The sequence below is a fragment of the Cucumis melo genome, chromosome 5, assembly GCF_025177605.1.
Source record: "Cucumis melo cultivar AY chromosome 5, USDA_Cmelo_AY_1.0, whole genome shotgun sequence".
Lineage (NCBI taxonomy): Eukaryota > Viridiplantae > Streptophyta > Magnoliopsida > Cucurbitales > Cucurbitaceae > Cucumis > Cucumis melo.
Genome location: NC_066861.1, coordinates 26,553,703 through 26,568,972, shown reverse-complemented (window position 1 = coordinate 26,568,972; position 15,270 = coordinate 26,553,703). Strand labels below are relative to the sequence as shown.

General features: G+C 34.1%; 3 protein-coding genes across 4 annotated transcripts; 2 read left to right on the top strand and 1 right to left on the bottom strand.

Annotated features, from left to right (window-relative positions):
* The first annotated feature begins 485 nt into the window (after nt 1-485).
* Nucleotides 486-2,054, top strand: LOC127149412 (uncharacterized). The gene is made up of 3 exons (XM_051084689.1): nt 486-656; nt 1,304-1,361; nt 1,747-2,054. The coding sequence occupies exons 1-3, from the start codon at nt 606-608 to the stop codon at nt 1,953-1,955; spliced, it is 318 nt and encodes a 105-aa protein (XP_050940646.1). The 5' UTR covers nt 486-605; the 3' UTR covers nt 1,956-2,054.
* A 2,215-nt stretch (nt 2,055-4,269) lies between these two features.
* Nucleotides 4,270-7,690, top strand: LOC103494788 (psbP domain-containing protein 7, chloroplastic). Of its 2 annotated transcripts, none has more exons than XM_017046445.2 (3): nt 4,270-4,795; nt 6,416-6,647; nt 7,231-7,690. In XM_017046445.2, exons 1-3 carry the CDS (start codon nt 4,483-4,485, stop codon nt 7,535-7,537), a joined length of 852 nt encoding a protein of 283 aa, XP_016901934.1. In that variant the 5' UTR covers nt 4,270-4,482; the 3' UTR covers nt 7,538-7,690. The 2 variants fall into 2 exon arrangements, with proteins under 2 accessions (XP_016901934.1, XP_008454379.1); XM_008456157.3 differs by having other exon boundaries at nt 4,297-4,795; nt 6,425-6,647.
* On the bottom strand, nt 7,616-14,650 carry LOC103494803 (E3 ubiquitin-protein ligase JMJ24). The gene is made up of 13 exons (XM_008456168.3): nt 13,971-14,650; nt 13,566-13,708; nt 13,359-13,458; nt 13,104-13,236; nt 12,951-13,005; nt 12,066-12,744; nt 11,404-11,733; nt 10,526-10,942; nt 10,369-10,441; nt 9,957-10,042; nt 8,690-8,809; nt 8,386-8,456; nt 7,616-7,933 (listed from the first exon to the last, which is right to left on the bottom strand). The coding sequence occupies exons 1-13, from the start codon at nt 14,472-14,474 to the stop codon at nt 7,834-7,836; spliced, it is 2,811 nt and encodes a 936-aa protein (XP_008454390.1). The 5' UTR covers nt 14,475-14,650; the 3' UTR covers nt 7,616-7,833.
* Between the last annotated feature and the right edge of the window lie 620 nt (nt 14,651-15,270).

The window sequence follows — 15,270 nt, the reverse complement described above, 5'->3', positions numbered from 1 at the left end:
CAAAAGATAGATCCAAGTCGATCCGTAATGATGGTTGATCCAAGCTTATCCACAACCTAAAGGTTGGGTTCAAGTCCATCAACAACTTAAAGGTCAATCCAAACAAAAGAACAAATCAGAGGTCGAATGATTTAGAAAGATCAACAAACTTAATGATTAGAGTTGATACATCCGAAGAAAATAATTCAAGGATGAAAATTAGAGACAATGACAATTATACTATAACAAACACAAACTTACGGTATCTCCTCGAAATTTAAAATTTAATTGTCTCACTCCACACCTAAATAAGAAAAGTACCTATCTAATATAATTTTCATTTAGTTCGAGTTTCAATTTAGTGTCTAAGTTTTAAAATATTATAATTTTATCGAGTTTTGTTTCAATTTCAACATTAAATTTGAAAACATATACTTTTGTTGAGTAAATACCCACTTTTGGTTGGACGTTTATTAATTAATCTAAAACGACATGTCGTCCGAGAATGAACTAGTCTGGAACTTGGAAGGGACGCTGTTGTCGGCCCTTTTAAAAAGAGCAGCAGCGGCAAAGGCAAAGCGAACCCAAAAAGCTTGGGGGTTTCGTAGCTTCGTAGCGTTGCTTTCATGGCGAGCTTCGTTTCTTTGAGCTTCTCCGTTCCACAGCTCACTCTCAAGGTAAGTTATGCTTCTCAACGCCTTTCCTTTTATCGCATTTGTAGTTGTTGCGAATCAGATAGAACACCTACTCGATTATTGCATAATGTTCAACGTAATAGGGAGAGAGAGCTCCATTTGAGGTAGCTTGTTTAGGTTTGCTATAATTCACCTCCCTGAATTTTCTTCTACCTTTTGGAAGACGATTGCATTCTCTTTTTTTTTTTCCTTTTGGTATACATGCTTTCCGGTGAAACGTTTGGGCTTGAGGAACTATTCTGAGACTTATTATTTGGTTGGACATTTTTCTATGGATGCTTGGGAAGTGTTCGTTGATTATTTGAGCTGAAATGGATTAAGACGGTGAATAATTCGGTATTCTGAAGAGAACATCGTCAGAAAATTAAGTTTATGAGATTATATAAGGAAAATTGAGGATGTTATTCTAATTTTGTTGTAACGATGGATTAGCGAGCAAATTTTTTATGGTTCATACGTAGTGCCATTTCTAACTGTAAATTTTTATGCAGCATCATCGAAAGGTTAGTTCAGATGCTAAAATCATTGCCTGAAGCTCAATCGTTAATCCTTGTTAAAGAAATATGAGCTGCTTATTTCTCTAGATTTTAAGGTTTTGATTGCACACTGACTTGTTTTCGGTGGTTCAGGAAATCCCACCATGGAAATTGGCTAAAGCTACGGTAGTTTCAAGGCGAGCTGGAACAGGTTTAATTCTCATTTTCTGTATGGTCAATTATTGCTGTGATAACCCGCATTTTAACTTAAAATTTTTCTAGTTACATCTTGAGTATGAACGTCTATTAGTCCATGCATCTACTTGTTACAAAAGACGAATATCCCTATTCCGAAACATACACATAAGTCCTTGGGATTAAAATAGTCTATATTTCCTTACAATATACAGGCTCCACTAATTACATTGATTGAAAAATAGAAATCTACTGCAAAATTGATCGAAACCAGAAAAGTTAATGATTGAATGAATGAAGCATTGTACCTTTACTCATGTAATGTAATCCTGTACCCACCATATACTATCTTGATTAGATTGAGTAAATTTTGGATGCTGATGATATGAATTGCATTGCAGCTTTGAAGCTTGTGCTACCCTGTTATTCAAAGAAATCCATATCTATGAATTGGGAAAACTTTCGATCTGTACGGTTAACTTCAAGACCTTTTTGGGGCATAGTTTCTTCTAGTTCCCGGAATATGGTATTATTAACTGGCTACTGGGTAGGACCTGATGTTGATGACGGATGGGGATATATAGAAGCTTTTATCGATCGGATTACTTAACAATTCAGACTTTAAATTTCATTTCACGATTTGTTTCTACTTACTATGTCTGATCTTAGTTGAATCATTGTATGCATTAGTCCATATCACTTGTTTTCATCCAAGTGCCTGACACTACCTCCTGTTCGTGAAATTTTTATCTTGTTTGACCTGGGAAGATAGGTAAGTAACTTGATGCTGAGAGGTTACTTAAACTTCTAGATTTAGGATTTGATCGACTTTGTCCTGACATTGTCAGGATGGTACAAGCTATTTAGTGTGAGGCTAGCAAGGACGGTTGAGGTTTGCACGTTAGGAAACTTAAATACCCTCACGCTCTTTATAAAATAGTTGTGCTACTTTAATTTTAGTCAATTAGTTTTGTGAAATCCTATGCTATCTAAAAGACCTACAGCTGTGTTTCTTATTCTCTCTTGAACCAGGGAGAGTGAGGGGAGAGATTAAAGTAATTTATAGTTGCAAGAATTCTGAAGAATCTAGTTTGTTAGTTGATAAAGAACTAACAATTTGATTGATAAGATTTGCTTATTGCAGTTTTTGCTGACTTTAATATATACCCTTTGCTATTTGTCATACAGAAATAGAAAGGAAACTCCCCTTAGTTGCAACTTGGAGCTGCCAGCAACTCAGTGTGGACAACTACTGGGGACTAGTTTTTAAATATCATCACGGTCAGCTAAATTCACTAACTCGAGTTACTAACCCTTTATTCGTCTTGAAAATTTAAGCTTATAGACACCATTTTTAATGGTGAGTTTTGTTATGAAAAACCTCCCACTCCCACTCTTACCGCAAGAAATAAGCAGAAAAGTAATATTGAAATTAAGAGGAAATAAAACAAAAGAATTTATGTGAAAATTTCTAACTTAGAGAAAAACTACGGACAAGAAAAAATATACTAAAAGAAAAAAATTGTTACGATCACAAAGAATAATTTTTTTTTTATAATCCTAATTACAAAAATACTATCTCAAAGCTTCCGGGCTCTCGTACTTTTTTCACTCCCCAACTATAGAACAGTTTTCCCAGTTGACTGGTTTTCATGCTCCAAAAGGAAACCATCCCAAAATGTCGGCCTCTCTTTGTAGGGATTTCTTCCTTACAATATTTATTCAGGTTTGAGCTTAACTTAATTTATGGGTCAAATATTTGAAAAATAGAAATTAACGATAAAAAAAATTTAATTAGAGTTAACATACTAAAGCTTAAAGCTTAAAGTGTTCTTAACTTGGACAATTGAAAACCAAATGCAGTCACCTTTTATAGTTCAAGACTTTCTTTAACCCTTTTAAGTAAGATAAATTCAAGATTTTTCTAAACTTTTTTTATGTTGGACAATTGTGTTTCTAACTTTTTGCCAAAATCTTAACAGTTTTTTTTGTTTTGTTATCAATTTTCTATCTATGTATTTAAAAACCAAGCCAAAATTTGAAAACTAAACTCGGTGGTTTTTTTTTTTTTTTTTTTTGATCTTGTTTTTAGTTGTGTTTTTAAAATTTATGTTTATTTTTCCCTATATTTTCTATTGTGGTTCTCATATTTCTAGAAAAAAATACTTGAATGATTAATCAATTTTTCTAGTTTTCTAAATTTGTCTTAGTTTCTAAAAACAAAAATAGATAGTAGACTAATTTATAAGTTTCTAAAAACTAAATCTTGCCCGATGGAATTGTAGATTTCAATAACTTCTTGTTTCTAAATTCAAGCCTTCTCTCTAAAGGTAACAATAGAGAAATTGAGCTCAAATAAGTATAAACTTCAAAAATAGAAAACTAAAATGAAGTTGTTATCATACCAAAAAGGCCATTCCTCAAAGACTAATTGAGGCACACATAAAAGCTGGTCTTTGATAAATTATTTTCTTAGGGCTGGTTTTGCATTGTTTTTGTTAGAGTTAAAAGCAATTACGGTAGAATCTTAAATTATTTTAAACAAATTTTAGTTATTCAAAATCATTTAATATAGTATAAAAATTATATTTAAATTATAAATCTTAAATGCTTAAAAATATATTTAAGAATGATTTTCAACTCACAAAAAAAAAAAATTGTTTTTATCCTTCTAAAATCACTCTAGAACATATTTTTAACCTTTTTATGATAAATTTTTTTTTAAGAGATTTATTATAGTTGGTTTAGCGATGTCAGGGCCAATGACAAACTTTTATTTAGAAAAGTGTAAATAGAATATTTATATTTTTATCCTTAAATTTTCAGTATATATACTCACTCACTTCCACTCATTCGCTAAAAAAATTTAACATCATGATGATTGTTTTTAAATTAAACAGCCATAAAACTTAAGAAGAGGAAAATTCTTACATAAATGCCAAATAGAAATTTAAAATAACAAATAATAATATTTGGCTAAAAAAACAGCCCCAAAAAATAAAACAAAAATTAGGTGGAGAGATTTGATTAGAAGACGTTCGTCAAATTCGTGGATAGAGGGGGAACTAAAAGGATAGATATAATGAAGTAGCTCTCCAATTTTCCAGCCGAAGTGGAATACTCGAATTCATAGGGAAATGGCGTTCAGTCGCTGCCTTTCCGGCAGCCAAATGATTAATTTCCGGCGGAGCATAATATTAGCACAGTCGTCATCCGACGACCCTGCCGGTAAATCTGCGGCAGAGGAATTCGCACCGCTGGCAGCGACATTTCGGCGGAGGCTAATAGTTGGGATCGGGTCGGCTTCTTTGGTGGCCGTCGGCGCAAATTTCGCCGGCGTGACGAGCTTTCTGCTCGGCTTGTCGCCGGAAAACAGTCGGCGGTTGAGGGTGGACGTTGTTTATCCAATTGGAGGGTACAATCGGTGCTTTGATCCCAATGAAGGATTTGGTCAGTAATTTCTCTTCTCCCACGTACAAAAGTTCTCTTCGGATAATCTGATTTTTTTTTTTCCCTAAAATTTCTCTCTTGAGAATGGTGACATAAATATAAATTTACATAAACTCATCTTGATTAAATTACGGTTAATATATTATTCTGACCGTTTTATCTTAAAATCTGTTTAGGTTAAGTTTATGAAAACTTTCGTAAATATAACAAACTATTAAAATATTTAGGAGGAACCATTTTTTAAATATTTCGAGTTTTTTTTCTTCATTTTTTTCGATTTTTTTATCGTCTTCCTCCTTTACTTATTTTTTAGCTGCAATTTCTTCCACCTTTCTTCTTTTTTACATTGTTTAGATTTCAGTAATCAAATCTGATTTATTTCGATTTTTCTTTTTATTTTTTCTTCCTCGTTCTTCTTTTTCCTTTTTTTCATTTGTTATGGTCTTTCTTCTTTTCTTTTATTTGTTGTGTATAAAGAATTTTGAAAAAAAATCATTTGGTCCCAAAGCTAAGAGATTGTATATAAAGAATATTTGAAAAAAATCGAAGCGATCGTATACCAAATTTTGAAAAAAAAAATCTAAACGATCATATATCAAATTTAAAAAAAAAAATCGTTTAGATTTGAGGTGATCGTATAACAGAATAATAACCAAATCTAAACAATTAATTACCGAATAATAATCATAAACAATTAATTACCAAATACGGGTTATTTTTTATAATTTACATGGTTTTCGAAATTGTTTTATGCAATGTAAATATTACCATTTTTTTATATTTTTGAAAAGATACTTTTTAATTTTTTTTAGTTATTATAATGGATTAGATAATAACAATAATCTATATTAAGAAGATTAGATTGTGTTGATATGTTAGGGATGTTTATAGTGAAAAGGCGTTTAAAGAATCTATGAACTAAATTCAAGTATTGAAAATACCACCTTTTAAATATGTAAATTAAAATTTAACCTTTTGGAAGTTTAAAACTATTAATACTAAAATTTAAAAAGAAAAAAATATTGAGACTAAAGGACTGTTTGGATTGAATCAAGAAAAAATTGTTTTTGAATAAACTTATTTTTGTTTAAACTGTTTTTCCTAAAAATTGTTTAAAATGATTTTTGGGTGGTTGACACACTTTAATTTTAATCAAAATAATTTATTTTTTAAATTAAACATTTAAAAATGTAATTCAAACAGACTATTAAAATGGTAATTTAACCTTAAATTGATGAGTTGCTACCCTCGTAAGTGTTGAAATCTGTCTTTTAAATTTTCATCTCTCAATTATTCTGAAAAAAAAGATAGATTTTTGTTGACACATAAAATTTTGAATTTTGTAAGGGGAAATTTTAATTTTGTAGGTAATAAACCTCTAGATTTTTAGTTCTATACCTAATAAATTCCTAACAAATTCAGTAGTTAAAATAATCATTTAATCTGCTATATATATATATATGAGGATGATGATATGCTATTTGGCTAATGTTGGACTTGTTGAGGCCATTATATACTTCATTGTTCAAAAGACGAACTTTTCGTTCTTTTATTTTTTTTGTGTAAAAGAAGAGATAACATGAAATTATCATCGCGCATTACTTAAACACTTGTTTAAAGAACATCCAGAGTTCATATACCCATCGAGTTGGGTAGGAGACCAGAGATTGCTATATCGGGAAGCTGAAAAGTCGGAATATGAACGATCACTGGACCCTCCGCCCTTGACCAATTCCACCATGGATCGTCGTCGTCGAAATGTTAACGAGCCATTGGTTGCATTTGGTCCTCCAGGTTCAAGTGGAGAGCTCAATGTTAGTGTCATTGTGTCTTCGGTACCCCCTGATTTCTCGTGAGTTGCTAAACTTTATTACTTCATTATCATGCAAATTTGAAATTCCTCCATCCTTCCATATTATTCTAACATACGTCAAAAATCCCTTAGGAGATAGCTTAATTCTATTTAAGAACTTCAAGGTTGATTAGTCTCGATTAATCTTTGTTTAAATCTTAATGGAGTAGTTAGGTTAAGTTATAAAAACAAAGATCCATGTAGCCTAAGTTCGACCCGTGAGTGCATGATTCATAAAAATATTAGGCTCATGATTTCTACTACGTCAAAAGCAGATAGTTCAAAACGAAAATAACCTACAATGATGTTGGTTGTTAATCAAGGTGAGCGATAGTTTGACCTAGTTCAAATGAGATTTAATTCTAAATAGATGTTTCCGTAAACTATTTACGAAGATTTCTTTAGTAAGACTATTGAATTAAGACTATTGAATTATCTATGATATTTTATAGAATCATAAGAACTAAATTCTAAATTTTAGAACCATAGGAATTGAACTCCAATTTTCTTCCAACCACATTGACAGAATTTGCAATTTAACTCTTTTTTCCTTTTCTTTTACTGTTCTTTGGATCAAACAAAGAATTGAAGCATTTGGAGGACCAAACGAAGTAGGGGAAGCTGTGATCAGAACTATTACAAGGGCCAGCAAACGCTCTGATCTTAAAGGAACATTGATACAAACAACTCTAAGAGAGGATTTGCTAACCAAATACTATGAACTAGAATTCAAAGTGGAAAGCACAGCGTTTCAACGGCACAACATTGCAGTTTGTTGTGCTCGTCGGGGAAAATTATATACACTAAATGCCCAAGCACCTGAATCAGAATGGCCAGGTCTAAAATCAAAGATGAAGACAATTGCCAGTTCCTTTTGTCTCTCAGCTTGAAGGTTTTTATGTTCTATCACTACGAGGGTGGGATTTGGGAATTCTTTTTTTTCTTTTTCTGGAGAGAGTACTATAAAATTAAGAAGGATGTAAAACTCATTATCTTGCCATTTATAAAACTATATTGGAGATGTTCCAATGTTTCTACATCAAGCTAAATGCCTAAAATATATTTTGTTAATTGGTATGTGCACCAAGATCTCACTATAGCATTGGTATGTACAGGTTTTCGGGTCAAGAAGTGAGTTTCAGAAAATATACTATTTTGAATCTATAATACATTGAATATAAAAAAACTAAGCACAACTTATCTGGCGTTGCTTTGTCATATTCTCCAAGTTCTCGGAAACAGCAGCGGTCAAATTAGGGTCCCCAACTCCAAGCTCTTCACTTAATCTGGAAGAGTTGACAAACAAAAGTACTTCAAGTAGATGCAGGGTATAAGGAAACATAGAGTTTATTTCATGTTCACGAGAAAATTTGAGGCCCCAATTTGTAAGATTTTGTTTTTGTTTTCTAAAATTATGCCTACAATGACTACTTCCACCTTCAACTTTATTTATTTGTTATCCACACTCTACCAATGGTTTAAAAAACCAAGCCAAATTTTAAAAATAAAAGAAAATGACTTTCAAAAGATTATTTTTGTTTGGGAATTTGACTAAAGAATTCAATCGTTGTATTTAACAAAGATGCAAATTATTGTAAGACATGAAAAGGAAAATGGGTTTAATTTTTAAAAACAAAAACTAAAAACGAAATACGAAATGGTTATTGTCCCCCCATATTGATAAAGGATTGCACAGCAAGAACCAAAAAACCAAAGTTAAAAGGAGAGAGCATCTCACTTGGGATCAAGCACTAATTTCTGTACTTCTTTGATAACTGAGCTTGCTGCATAAAGTGAGATTTTTCCAACCTACACAGACCCGAACACAACACAGGAAAGTAATAGACCGAGATGAGATACGGAGCATATTAAATAAGAAGACTAAAAAGAGTTGCAAGATAGGCAGTTGGTCCATGAAATTAATGAAGGTGCTTATGCATGTAGGTTGCCTCAAACACAAACAGATATAAAATGAAAAAAAAAAAGGACCAAACGAGATTAAGGCCAAATAAATTAAATTCAAAATTGTTCTTGTCTCTGACCTCCAGCACTTGCAGTTTTGCTTCATGATCATTAGGAAGACACCTGACATCTGCAGCCATTCTTGCAGCCTCACCAACACTTTCAGGAGATAAGAAGTCAAGCCCCAATTGAACATTGGACTGCAAGGTATACAGTAAACAAAACATATGAGATTCAACAACATTCCTCCTCCTGAGGCAATCTACTGCCCAGAAATATGACTATAAAACAAGCAAAATTTAGATTTTACTTTACAATGTGTAAAGAGTGAAATATCTTATTTTGATAACTCTACATCTGTGACGTGCTAACAATCAAATTACCATGAACTATCAAAAGTAAATCACCTAGTATTTCACAATGTCAAGATGGCCTGGGAGGCAATTCGGAAAGCAAAGAAGCATACCATCAAATTTTAAGGAAATACAAACTTCAGGACTTCAATATTCGGTGTTCCATTATATAGAAATATTGATTTGATTAATAGACATGGACTTGTACGCTTCAAAAGAAGAAAAAATTTCTTTGGAAAACAAATAAGTTACACCCATTCCCATGCCCAAAAAAATGTGTTTTCCTGGAAAAAATAGTGAGGTTGGACTGTGAGCTCAAGAATCAAGATGTAGTAACTGAATTAATGTGCGTTATAAGTATTTTAAAGTGTTTGAGGCTAAACATGAATCTTTAGATAGGTAGCATTTCCCTCCTTAAAGAAATAAAGAAAGAAAGATGATTTTCGTTGAGAAATATGAAAGAAGGTACACAGGCAAAAAAAACAAGCTCACCAAAAGGAAGCCCTGGCCCAAATTACAAGAGGGCCCCGATCTAAAAGAATGAGACCAAGCTAGTAGTGTTTGAAATTTTAGATAATGCTTTTAACCCTTCAAAATTCCTCATCCAAATTTTCTATAACTAAAAGTAGATTGTGAAATTCTATAAACAGATAAATGCATTGAAGTGCTCTTCGATTAAGCATTTAGTTAAGTTTCTTCCATTACTTAGAAAATAAGTGTTTCACCTAAAAGCAATTTTTTCAAAGGCAATACAAACTCCCACTTATCCTACTAGTCCTCAAATTTATTGAAGTTCAAGAATATAGATCCTTCATTTACCAATAGGGAAATTAAACTTTAGGATTTAAAATTTCACAAGGACCTAGATAGGCATCATTGCACATTTGCTTCTTATTTGATGAGTGGTTTGGCCTCATTTGCAGAGAGGCAGTTGATAAACGCTTCAATCAGAATAACCATCTTAAATCGAAAGGTAAAGAAACAGATGAACAACCTGAAGATTCACGACTTGAAAAGGGCAACCTGAAGGGACAAAAACAGCTTCCCCCAAACGCTGCTCAAATGTCCAAGGCTCTACCCCTGAAAGAGACATGCATTTGTAAAGATTATATGGGAGAGGAGTTAAGATGCATTGATGGAACATTTGCTCAATTTCATTTCTGTGCAAAGCAGAGAGAGAGAGGAGGGGGAAGAGAACACGAACATGAGCGGTTAGCTCAAGTTTAAAAAATACACTCTTGAAGAGAAGCTATCTAGTGATTTATGCAAGAAATGGCCAACATCCATAGCTCATCTTCATTCCCCTTAAAATCAAATCCACTGGCTACTTATTGTAAGCATAATTGATGCAAATTTAAACTCTCTCATATGCACAAGGAAGCTTTTAAAAATCAAACGAAGTTTACCGAAGTCATCTTTCAATTTCCCTTTATGATGTCCATCGAGGTACAATGCTCCATCAAAAAGAGGCCGCATAATCTGACACAAGGAAATTGAAAAACAAAATTATTAACAAACTATTTAACAAAATTTAAAAACGAGGGGAAGGAAGAAACAACTTACAAGATCATCATTTATGTTGACAGGCTTCCTAAATTCCTTCCAATGTAGTCTTAAATACTCAGTCAATTTCGGAACATCCTTCCGCCGAAAGACATCCCAAATAACTGCAGAACTCTTTTCAGAAACGTTCATATCTGACATTTTGGAGTTCGCAGCTTGCTCAACGACAATATTAGATTCCATCTTCTGACCCAACATTTCAACTTCTGTCTCTGCTTCACTCATAGCCTCGCGCTCATCCTTCAACCCCTGACCATGGACTACTAGATCTGCTGATCTCCCGTCACCAGAACACAATTCTTTATCACTATGCAGCTCATTCACCACAGATTTCACATTGGCATTTTCCGTGCACTCAATATCAATCCCCTGAGCATCTTTGGGCTTCACTAAATGACTATGAACCAATAAATAAACCTGGCCACAGCTCAGCAATATGAATCCATTTTGATCCATCACAGTGATTCAAGCACTACTTGAAGACACACACATGTAGAAGCACTAACATGGTTAAATTCTAATCGGCCGAAAATATAAGGGTCGTATTCGGTGTTCAGTTTTTTCTTTCTTTTTTTTTTTTTTTTGGCTATTTTATGTGTGCATGTTTGTGAAAGTAATAACGGCATCGAAAAGACAAGCCCACAAAAAAGAGAGCACCCTTTACAGGAAGGGACATTTCTAGCCAGCAAACTCAAATTTCATAATTAGGAACTTGGTATGAGTAATTATTATAAAGACAAATGCAAACTCAAAGAAACAGCCTCCTCCAATCCACAAAAGCATAAAGCAACACCCAACAAAGTTAAGTTTATGTAACATTGTTCTCAAAGACTCTACTGCGCAAACAAAGACATGTAGGGAAATTTAAGAAAACTAACCATGTCACGCATGTTGATACTAAGATTAGTCACAGAATCACCTGCACTATGCTCCTTAAAGGATCCGTAACATATAAAAATCTTAGGTCCCACATCGTTTTGTAAAGAGTAATGCGGCAATTTTGCTGCAACATTAAGAAGCCCCCATTTGGAATGGATATACTCGAGTAAAGGTAATTTAACAATGAATTCAGGCCTCTGGTACAAAATAAAATCTTCAGATTCACTGGGGGAAGGCCAGTCTTTCAACTTCAACATTTCTGGCCTGCCACTTTCTGAGATACGACCATCAAAGTATCCTTCAATGAACTGAAGAAGCTCAATATTGACCTGCCATCACAAAAGGTAAAATTTCATCATACAACATTGGTGACCACGTTTCTTCTTGCAGAAAATGTATTTTCTGTCTTTCCTTTAGAAATAAATGATTTCCTAAATAGAAGAAATACCCATTAAAAATAGGGAAAATATAAAAACAGCCAACATAACACAATAAATACAATGAAGATATTATGATCATCCAAACATGATGATTAATGATCAACACTTCTTCAGCATCAAACAAGGAAATGATCAACACTTCTTCAGCATCAAAGAGGAGCTAATATGATCATCCAAGCATGATGATTAATGGGCTATGACCTCAAATCATAAGAGCCTACCTCAGACTGGTCTGAGCAATTGATGGCCTTCACTAATTGATTCTCAAATTTCATTCTCTCCTCATTCTTACCCTGAATTCCTCTCCAGATAACTTCTGGATCCCAGCTTGCAATGGACGAATTGTCAAAAACCTGCCTAACAATAATGGGTTTGCCGCTAGCCCAATGTTTTCTGAAATCAGTGATTCCATTAAGTTTAATTTCTGATGATGTTGGGCAATATAAAAAATTATCACTGCTGTTATCTCGATCAGCGCAGTGCAAAAGGCTGGGATCATCTGACTCTGCTTCTGGCAAAGTTCCAAAATCATGAACCCTGCAGCCACCAACCATTTCTTCAACATTTTTAACCAATTTTGCAACCCAGTTCATTTTAAAAATCCGATTCAGGCTTAATTGAAAATAACCACAGCCCCCATATTCCCTTGGAGGACAAGGTATATTGCCATCACAATCAGCTTTCCAGTAGAGAATTTTATCTGAGAATTTCAATCTCTGTCTGTACTGTCGTTCAAACAAAGGTTTCTCGTCTTGGCCCACCAAACCATTCACATTATCTAATCCACCATTTCCTGATGTGGATGCTTCCCGTAGATCTTGACAGCAATTGAGACATAGATCATAGTAGCAATTTGGACAATGCCGATGATAATCGATAATGGGTATCCTGCAAAAATTGCTGAAAGACAGATTGAGCTTTAGTTTAATCTTCAAATAAATAAAATTACAAATATCTGAGCAACTTAACAAATGATTTATAATAAATAATTAAAATTAATTAAGTAATCAAACTATTTTCTTCAACAAATTGGCAGGAAAAAAAATGATATGCAGGCATTCGGGAATTAACTGTGAAGAAACATTAAAGACATGAATAAATATTACCAGCACATCTGCTCATCTGCATTCAACTTTGCCCTAAGAAGAAGCATCTCATCTCCTGGAATATACTCAAATAGTGTAAGGGCGCCATAGCAGTGAAGAACCTTCAGTAGTATCAAATTCAACATGATAATGATATATTATCAAAAATCATACCTACGATCCTTTTTTCAACTTCCACTTCAAAACATTGTTGAGCGTGGATCTGTTTGATAACAGGTAGTACAGACGACAATAGAGAGTAGAGATATTGCAACTTGTCTAGAACCGGTATTTCCCTTATTCTTACCTAATCAAATTAAACAATAAATAATAAGAACTGAGATCTAGCTCTGCTGAATATATCAATACTCCAAAAGGTAATGATTCTCAATAACTCAATAGTTTAAAGTCCCACCGATTCAAGTATACCTTTATCAAATTACCACGACGTAGACACACTCTGCAGTTACAAATACCTCTACACGCAGGGCAAATTTTTTGAATTTCCTCCGGTGGTATATCCAAGTACCTATAAGATATCAACAAATGCCCTCAAATTGGTGACGAGAGTAGCACACACCTCCTCAAGAAAAAGGGAGGCCAAGTGAATAATAACAATCGGTGAAATATGCCAACCATTTAGAGATGCAATTGCTGCAATATCCTCTTCTATCACACTTGAGACACCAGACTACTCCATCTCTTTCGTTCCTTCGACATTGATGGCATGTCTGCCCACCAATCTCTTCGGAGGAATTTGTGCTTGCATCAGAGTACTCCTGTAAATTTTTGGAACAAACATCACATGAAGGCCTCATAAGACAACAATCGGTATTTCCCGTCCAGAACAATTTCAACCGTTAAATCTCAGAGTTCACAGAAGTCGAATTATTAGTATGAATATAGAAACAATTTGGAATTTCATGAGCTCTAGTCGGAAAAGTAAGGAGCCGCATAGTCACACAGATACATAATCCCCCCATCTGTACTTACAGTTCAATTGGTTAACGAATCTAACGAGTGAAAAATGCAAGAACTCACCGTCGTGGCATTAGCATCAAAGCTTTTCTGCGACAAATTCCTCAAAGAATCCGCAGCATTTGTCTTATAAGGCCTCCAATTCTCTTCATACGGCGACAAATCTCTCTGGGAATCCTCATGCTTTGAGGAATTACGCACAGGCAAACTCCTAGTAGGTGGAGTATCAGGCGAGTACCGGACCTGACTCTTTGACGACTTCTTCGCAGGATGAGATTGTTCAGCAATCCTACCACTCGACATAGGCGCATCGAAATCATCACTCTTATCTTCCATGTACAAATCACCTTCCTCCAACGATTTCCTCTTTGCTTTCTTCAAGTGCGCTCTCATTGCAGAATTCGCCGCCCTCTTCTTTGCCTGAATATAGTGCTTCTCGCACACAGTTTTGTCCGGCATAGACATGGCGGTACACCGCCATTGTTTACCATCAGACCTTTTGCAACGTAAATCGTCAGGAATTCCGACGTCGTCACCGTTTGCAGAAGTTGATCGTGGAAGATCCATTTGGAGGAAAGTGGAGACGGAAACTAGGGTTTTTGAATTTGGGGATTTTGGCTTTGCCGTCAAGCGTTGGTGGAGCGAAGTGTTCAAGACCCGCCACTTCCACAACAAAGTCACCAGACAACCATAATTTACTTCCTCCTTTCTTTTTCCGCGAAAGGGAAAAAATAAAAAAGAAACAAATAGAGAGAATCGGAGAAATACGTAATTAACTTTTCTATAAAACTCGTCTTAATAAAATTCAACCATTACTTTTAAATACTTTTATATTATATTATCTAATTAAATACTACATCTTATTATTCATTTTTTATGATTATTTTTCATGGATCAACCGTACTAACCTTCTGCCTACGTCATACTTCATACCATACCATCGTATTTCATAATTTATCTCGTTAAGGACATGTCATGTGTATCATAGCCTAACTCGATGGTTATCTCTAACCTTCTACTTTATTGCGATAGAGATGATCATGGTGCTAGAGTCATACATTGTCATACTTACCGCGATATAATATAAAATATGTAACTTTGTTGTGTGTTTTCTATTTGTTCTCACAATTTCTTGTGACTTTTGTTTTATTGGGATAGAGATGGTCATCGTATTAGAAATATGATAAGCTTTGTGATCCCAACGCGAGGTTGCACCGTGACAAAAGCAAGATGTTATAACTCATTAATTGAAAAAAATATATGGGAATGGGTCGATTATACCAAAAAAAAAATTCTGATTTTGCATATGTTTGTTTCCTATCGTCCTTGCTAATACATTTGTATGTCAACTGAGTTATATGTT

Excerpts from the sequence above, each read along its gene's own strand:
- LOC127149412 (XM_051084689.1), top strand. The coding sequence starts at position 606 with ATGGCGAGCTTCGTTTCTTTGAGCTTCTCCGTTCCACAGCTCACTCTC. Across the intron at positions 657-1,303 it reads TTCCACAGCTCACTCTCAAG|GAAATCCCACCATGGAAATT; the intron begins GTAAGTTATGCT and ends TCGGTGGTTCAG. Across the intron at positions 1,362-1,746 it reads TTCAAGGCGAGCTGGAACAG|CTTTGAAGCTTGTGCTACCC; the intron begins GTTTAATTCTCA and ends ATTGCATTGCAG.
- LOC103494788 (XM_017046445.2), top strand. The coding sequence starts at position 4,483 with ATGGCGTTCAGTCGCTGCCTTTCCGGCAGCCAAATGATTAATTTCCGG. Across the intron at positions 4,796-6,415 it reads TGATCCCAATGAAGGATTTG|AACATCCAGAGTTCATATAC; the intron begins GTCAGTAATTTC and ends ACTTGTTTAAAG. Across the intron at positions 6,648-7,230 it reads TCGGTACCCCCTGATTTCTC|AATTGAAGCATTTGGAGGAC; the intron begins GTGAGTTGCTAA and ends GATCAAACAAAG.
- LOC103494803 (XM_008456168.3), bottom strand. The coding sequence starts at position 14,474 with ATGGATCTTCCACGATCAACTTCTGCAAACGGTGACGACGTCGGAATT. Across the intron at positions 13,459-13,565 it reads AGCAATTGCATCTCTAAATG|GTACTTGGATATACCACCGG; the intron begins GTTGGCATATTT and ends GATATCTTATAG. Across the intron at positions 10,943-11,403 it reads GTATCAACATGCGTGACATG|GTTTATTTATTGGTTCATAG; the intron begins GTTAGTTTTCTT and ends AGCTGTGGCCAG.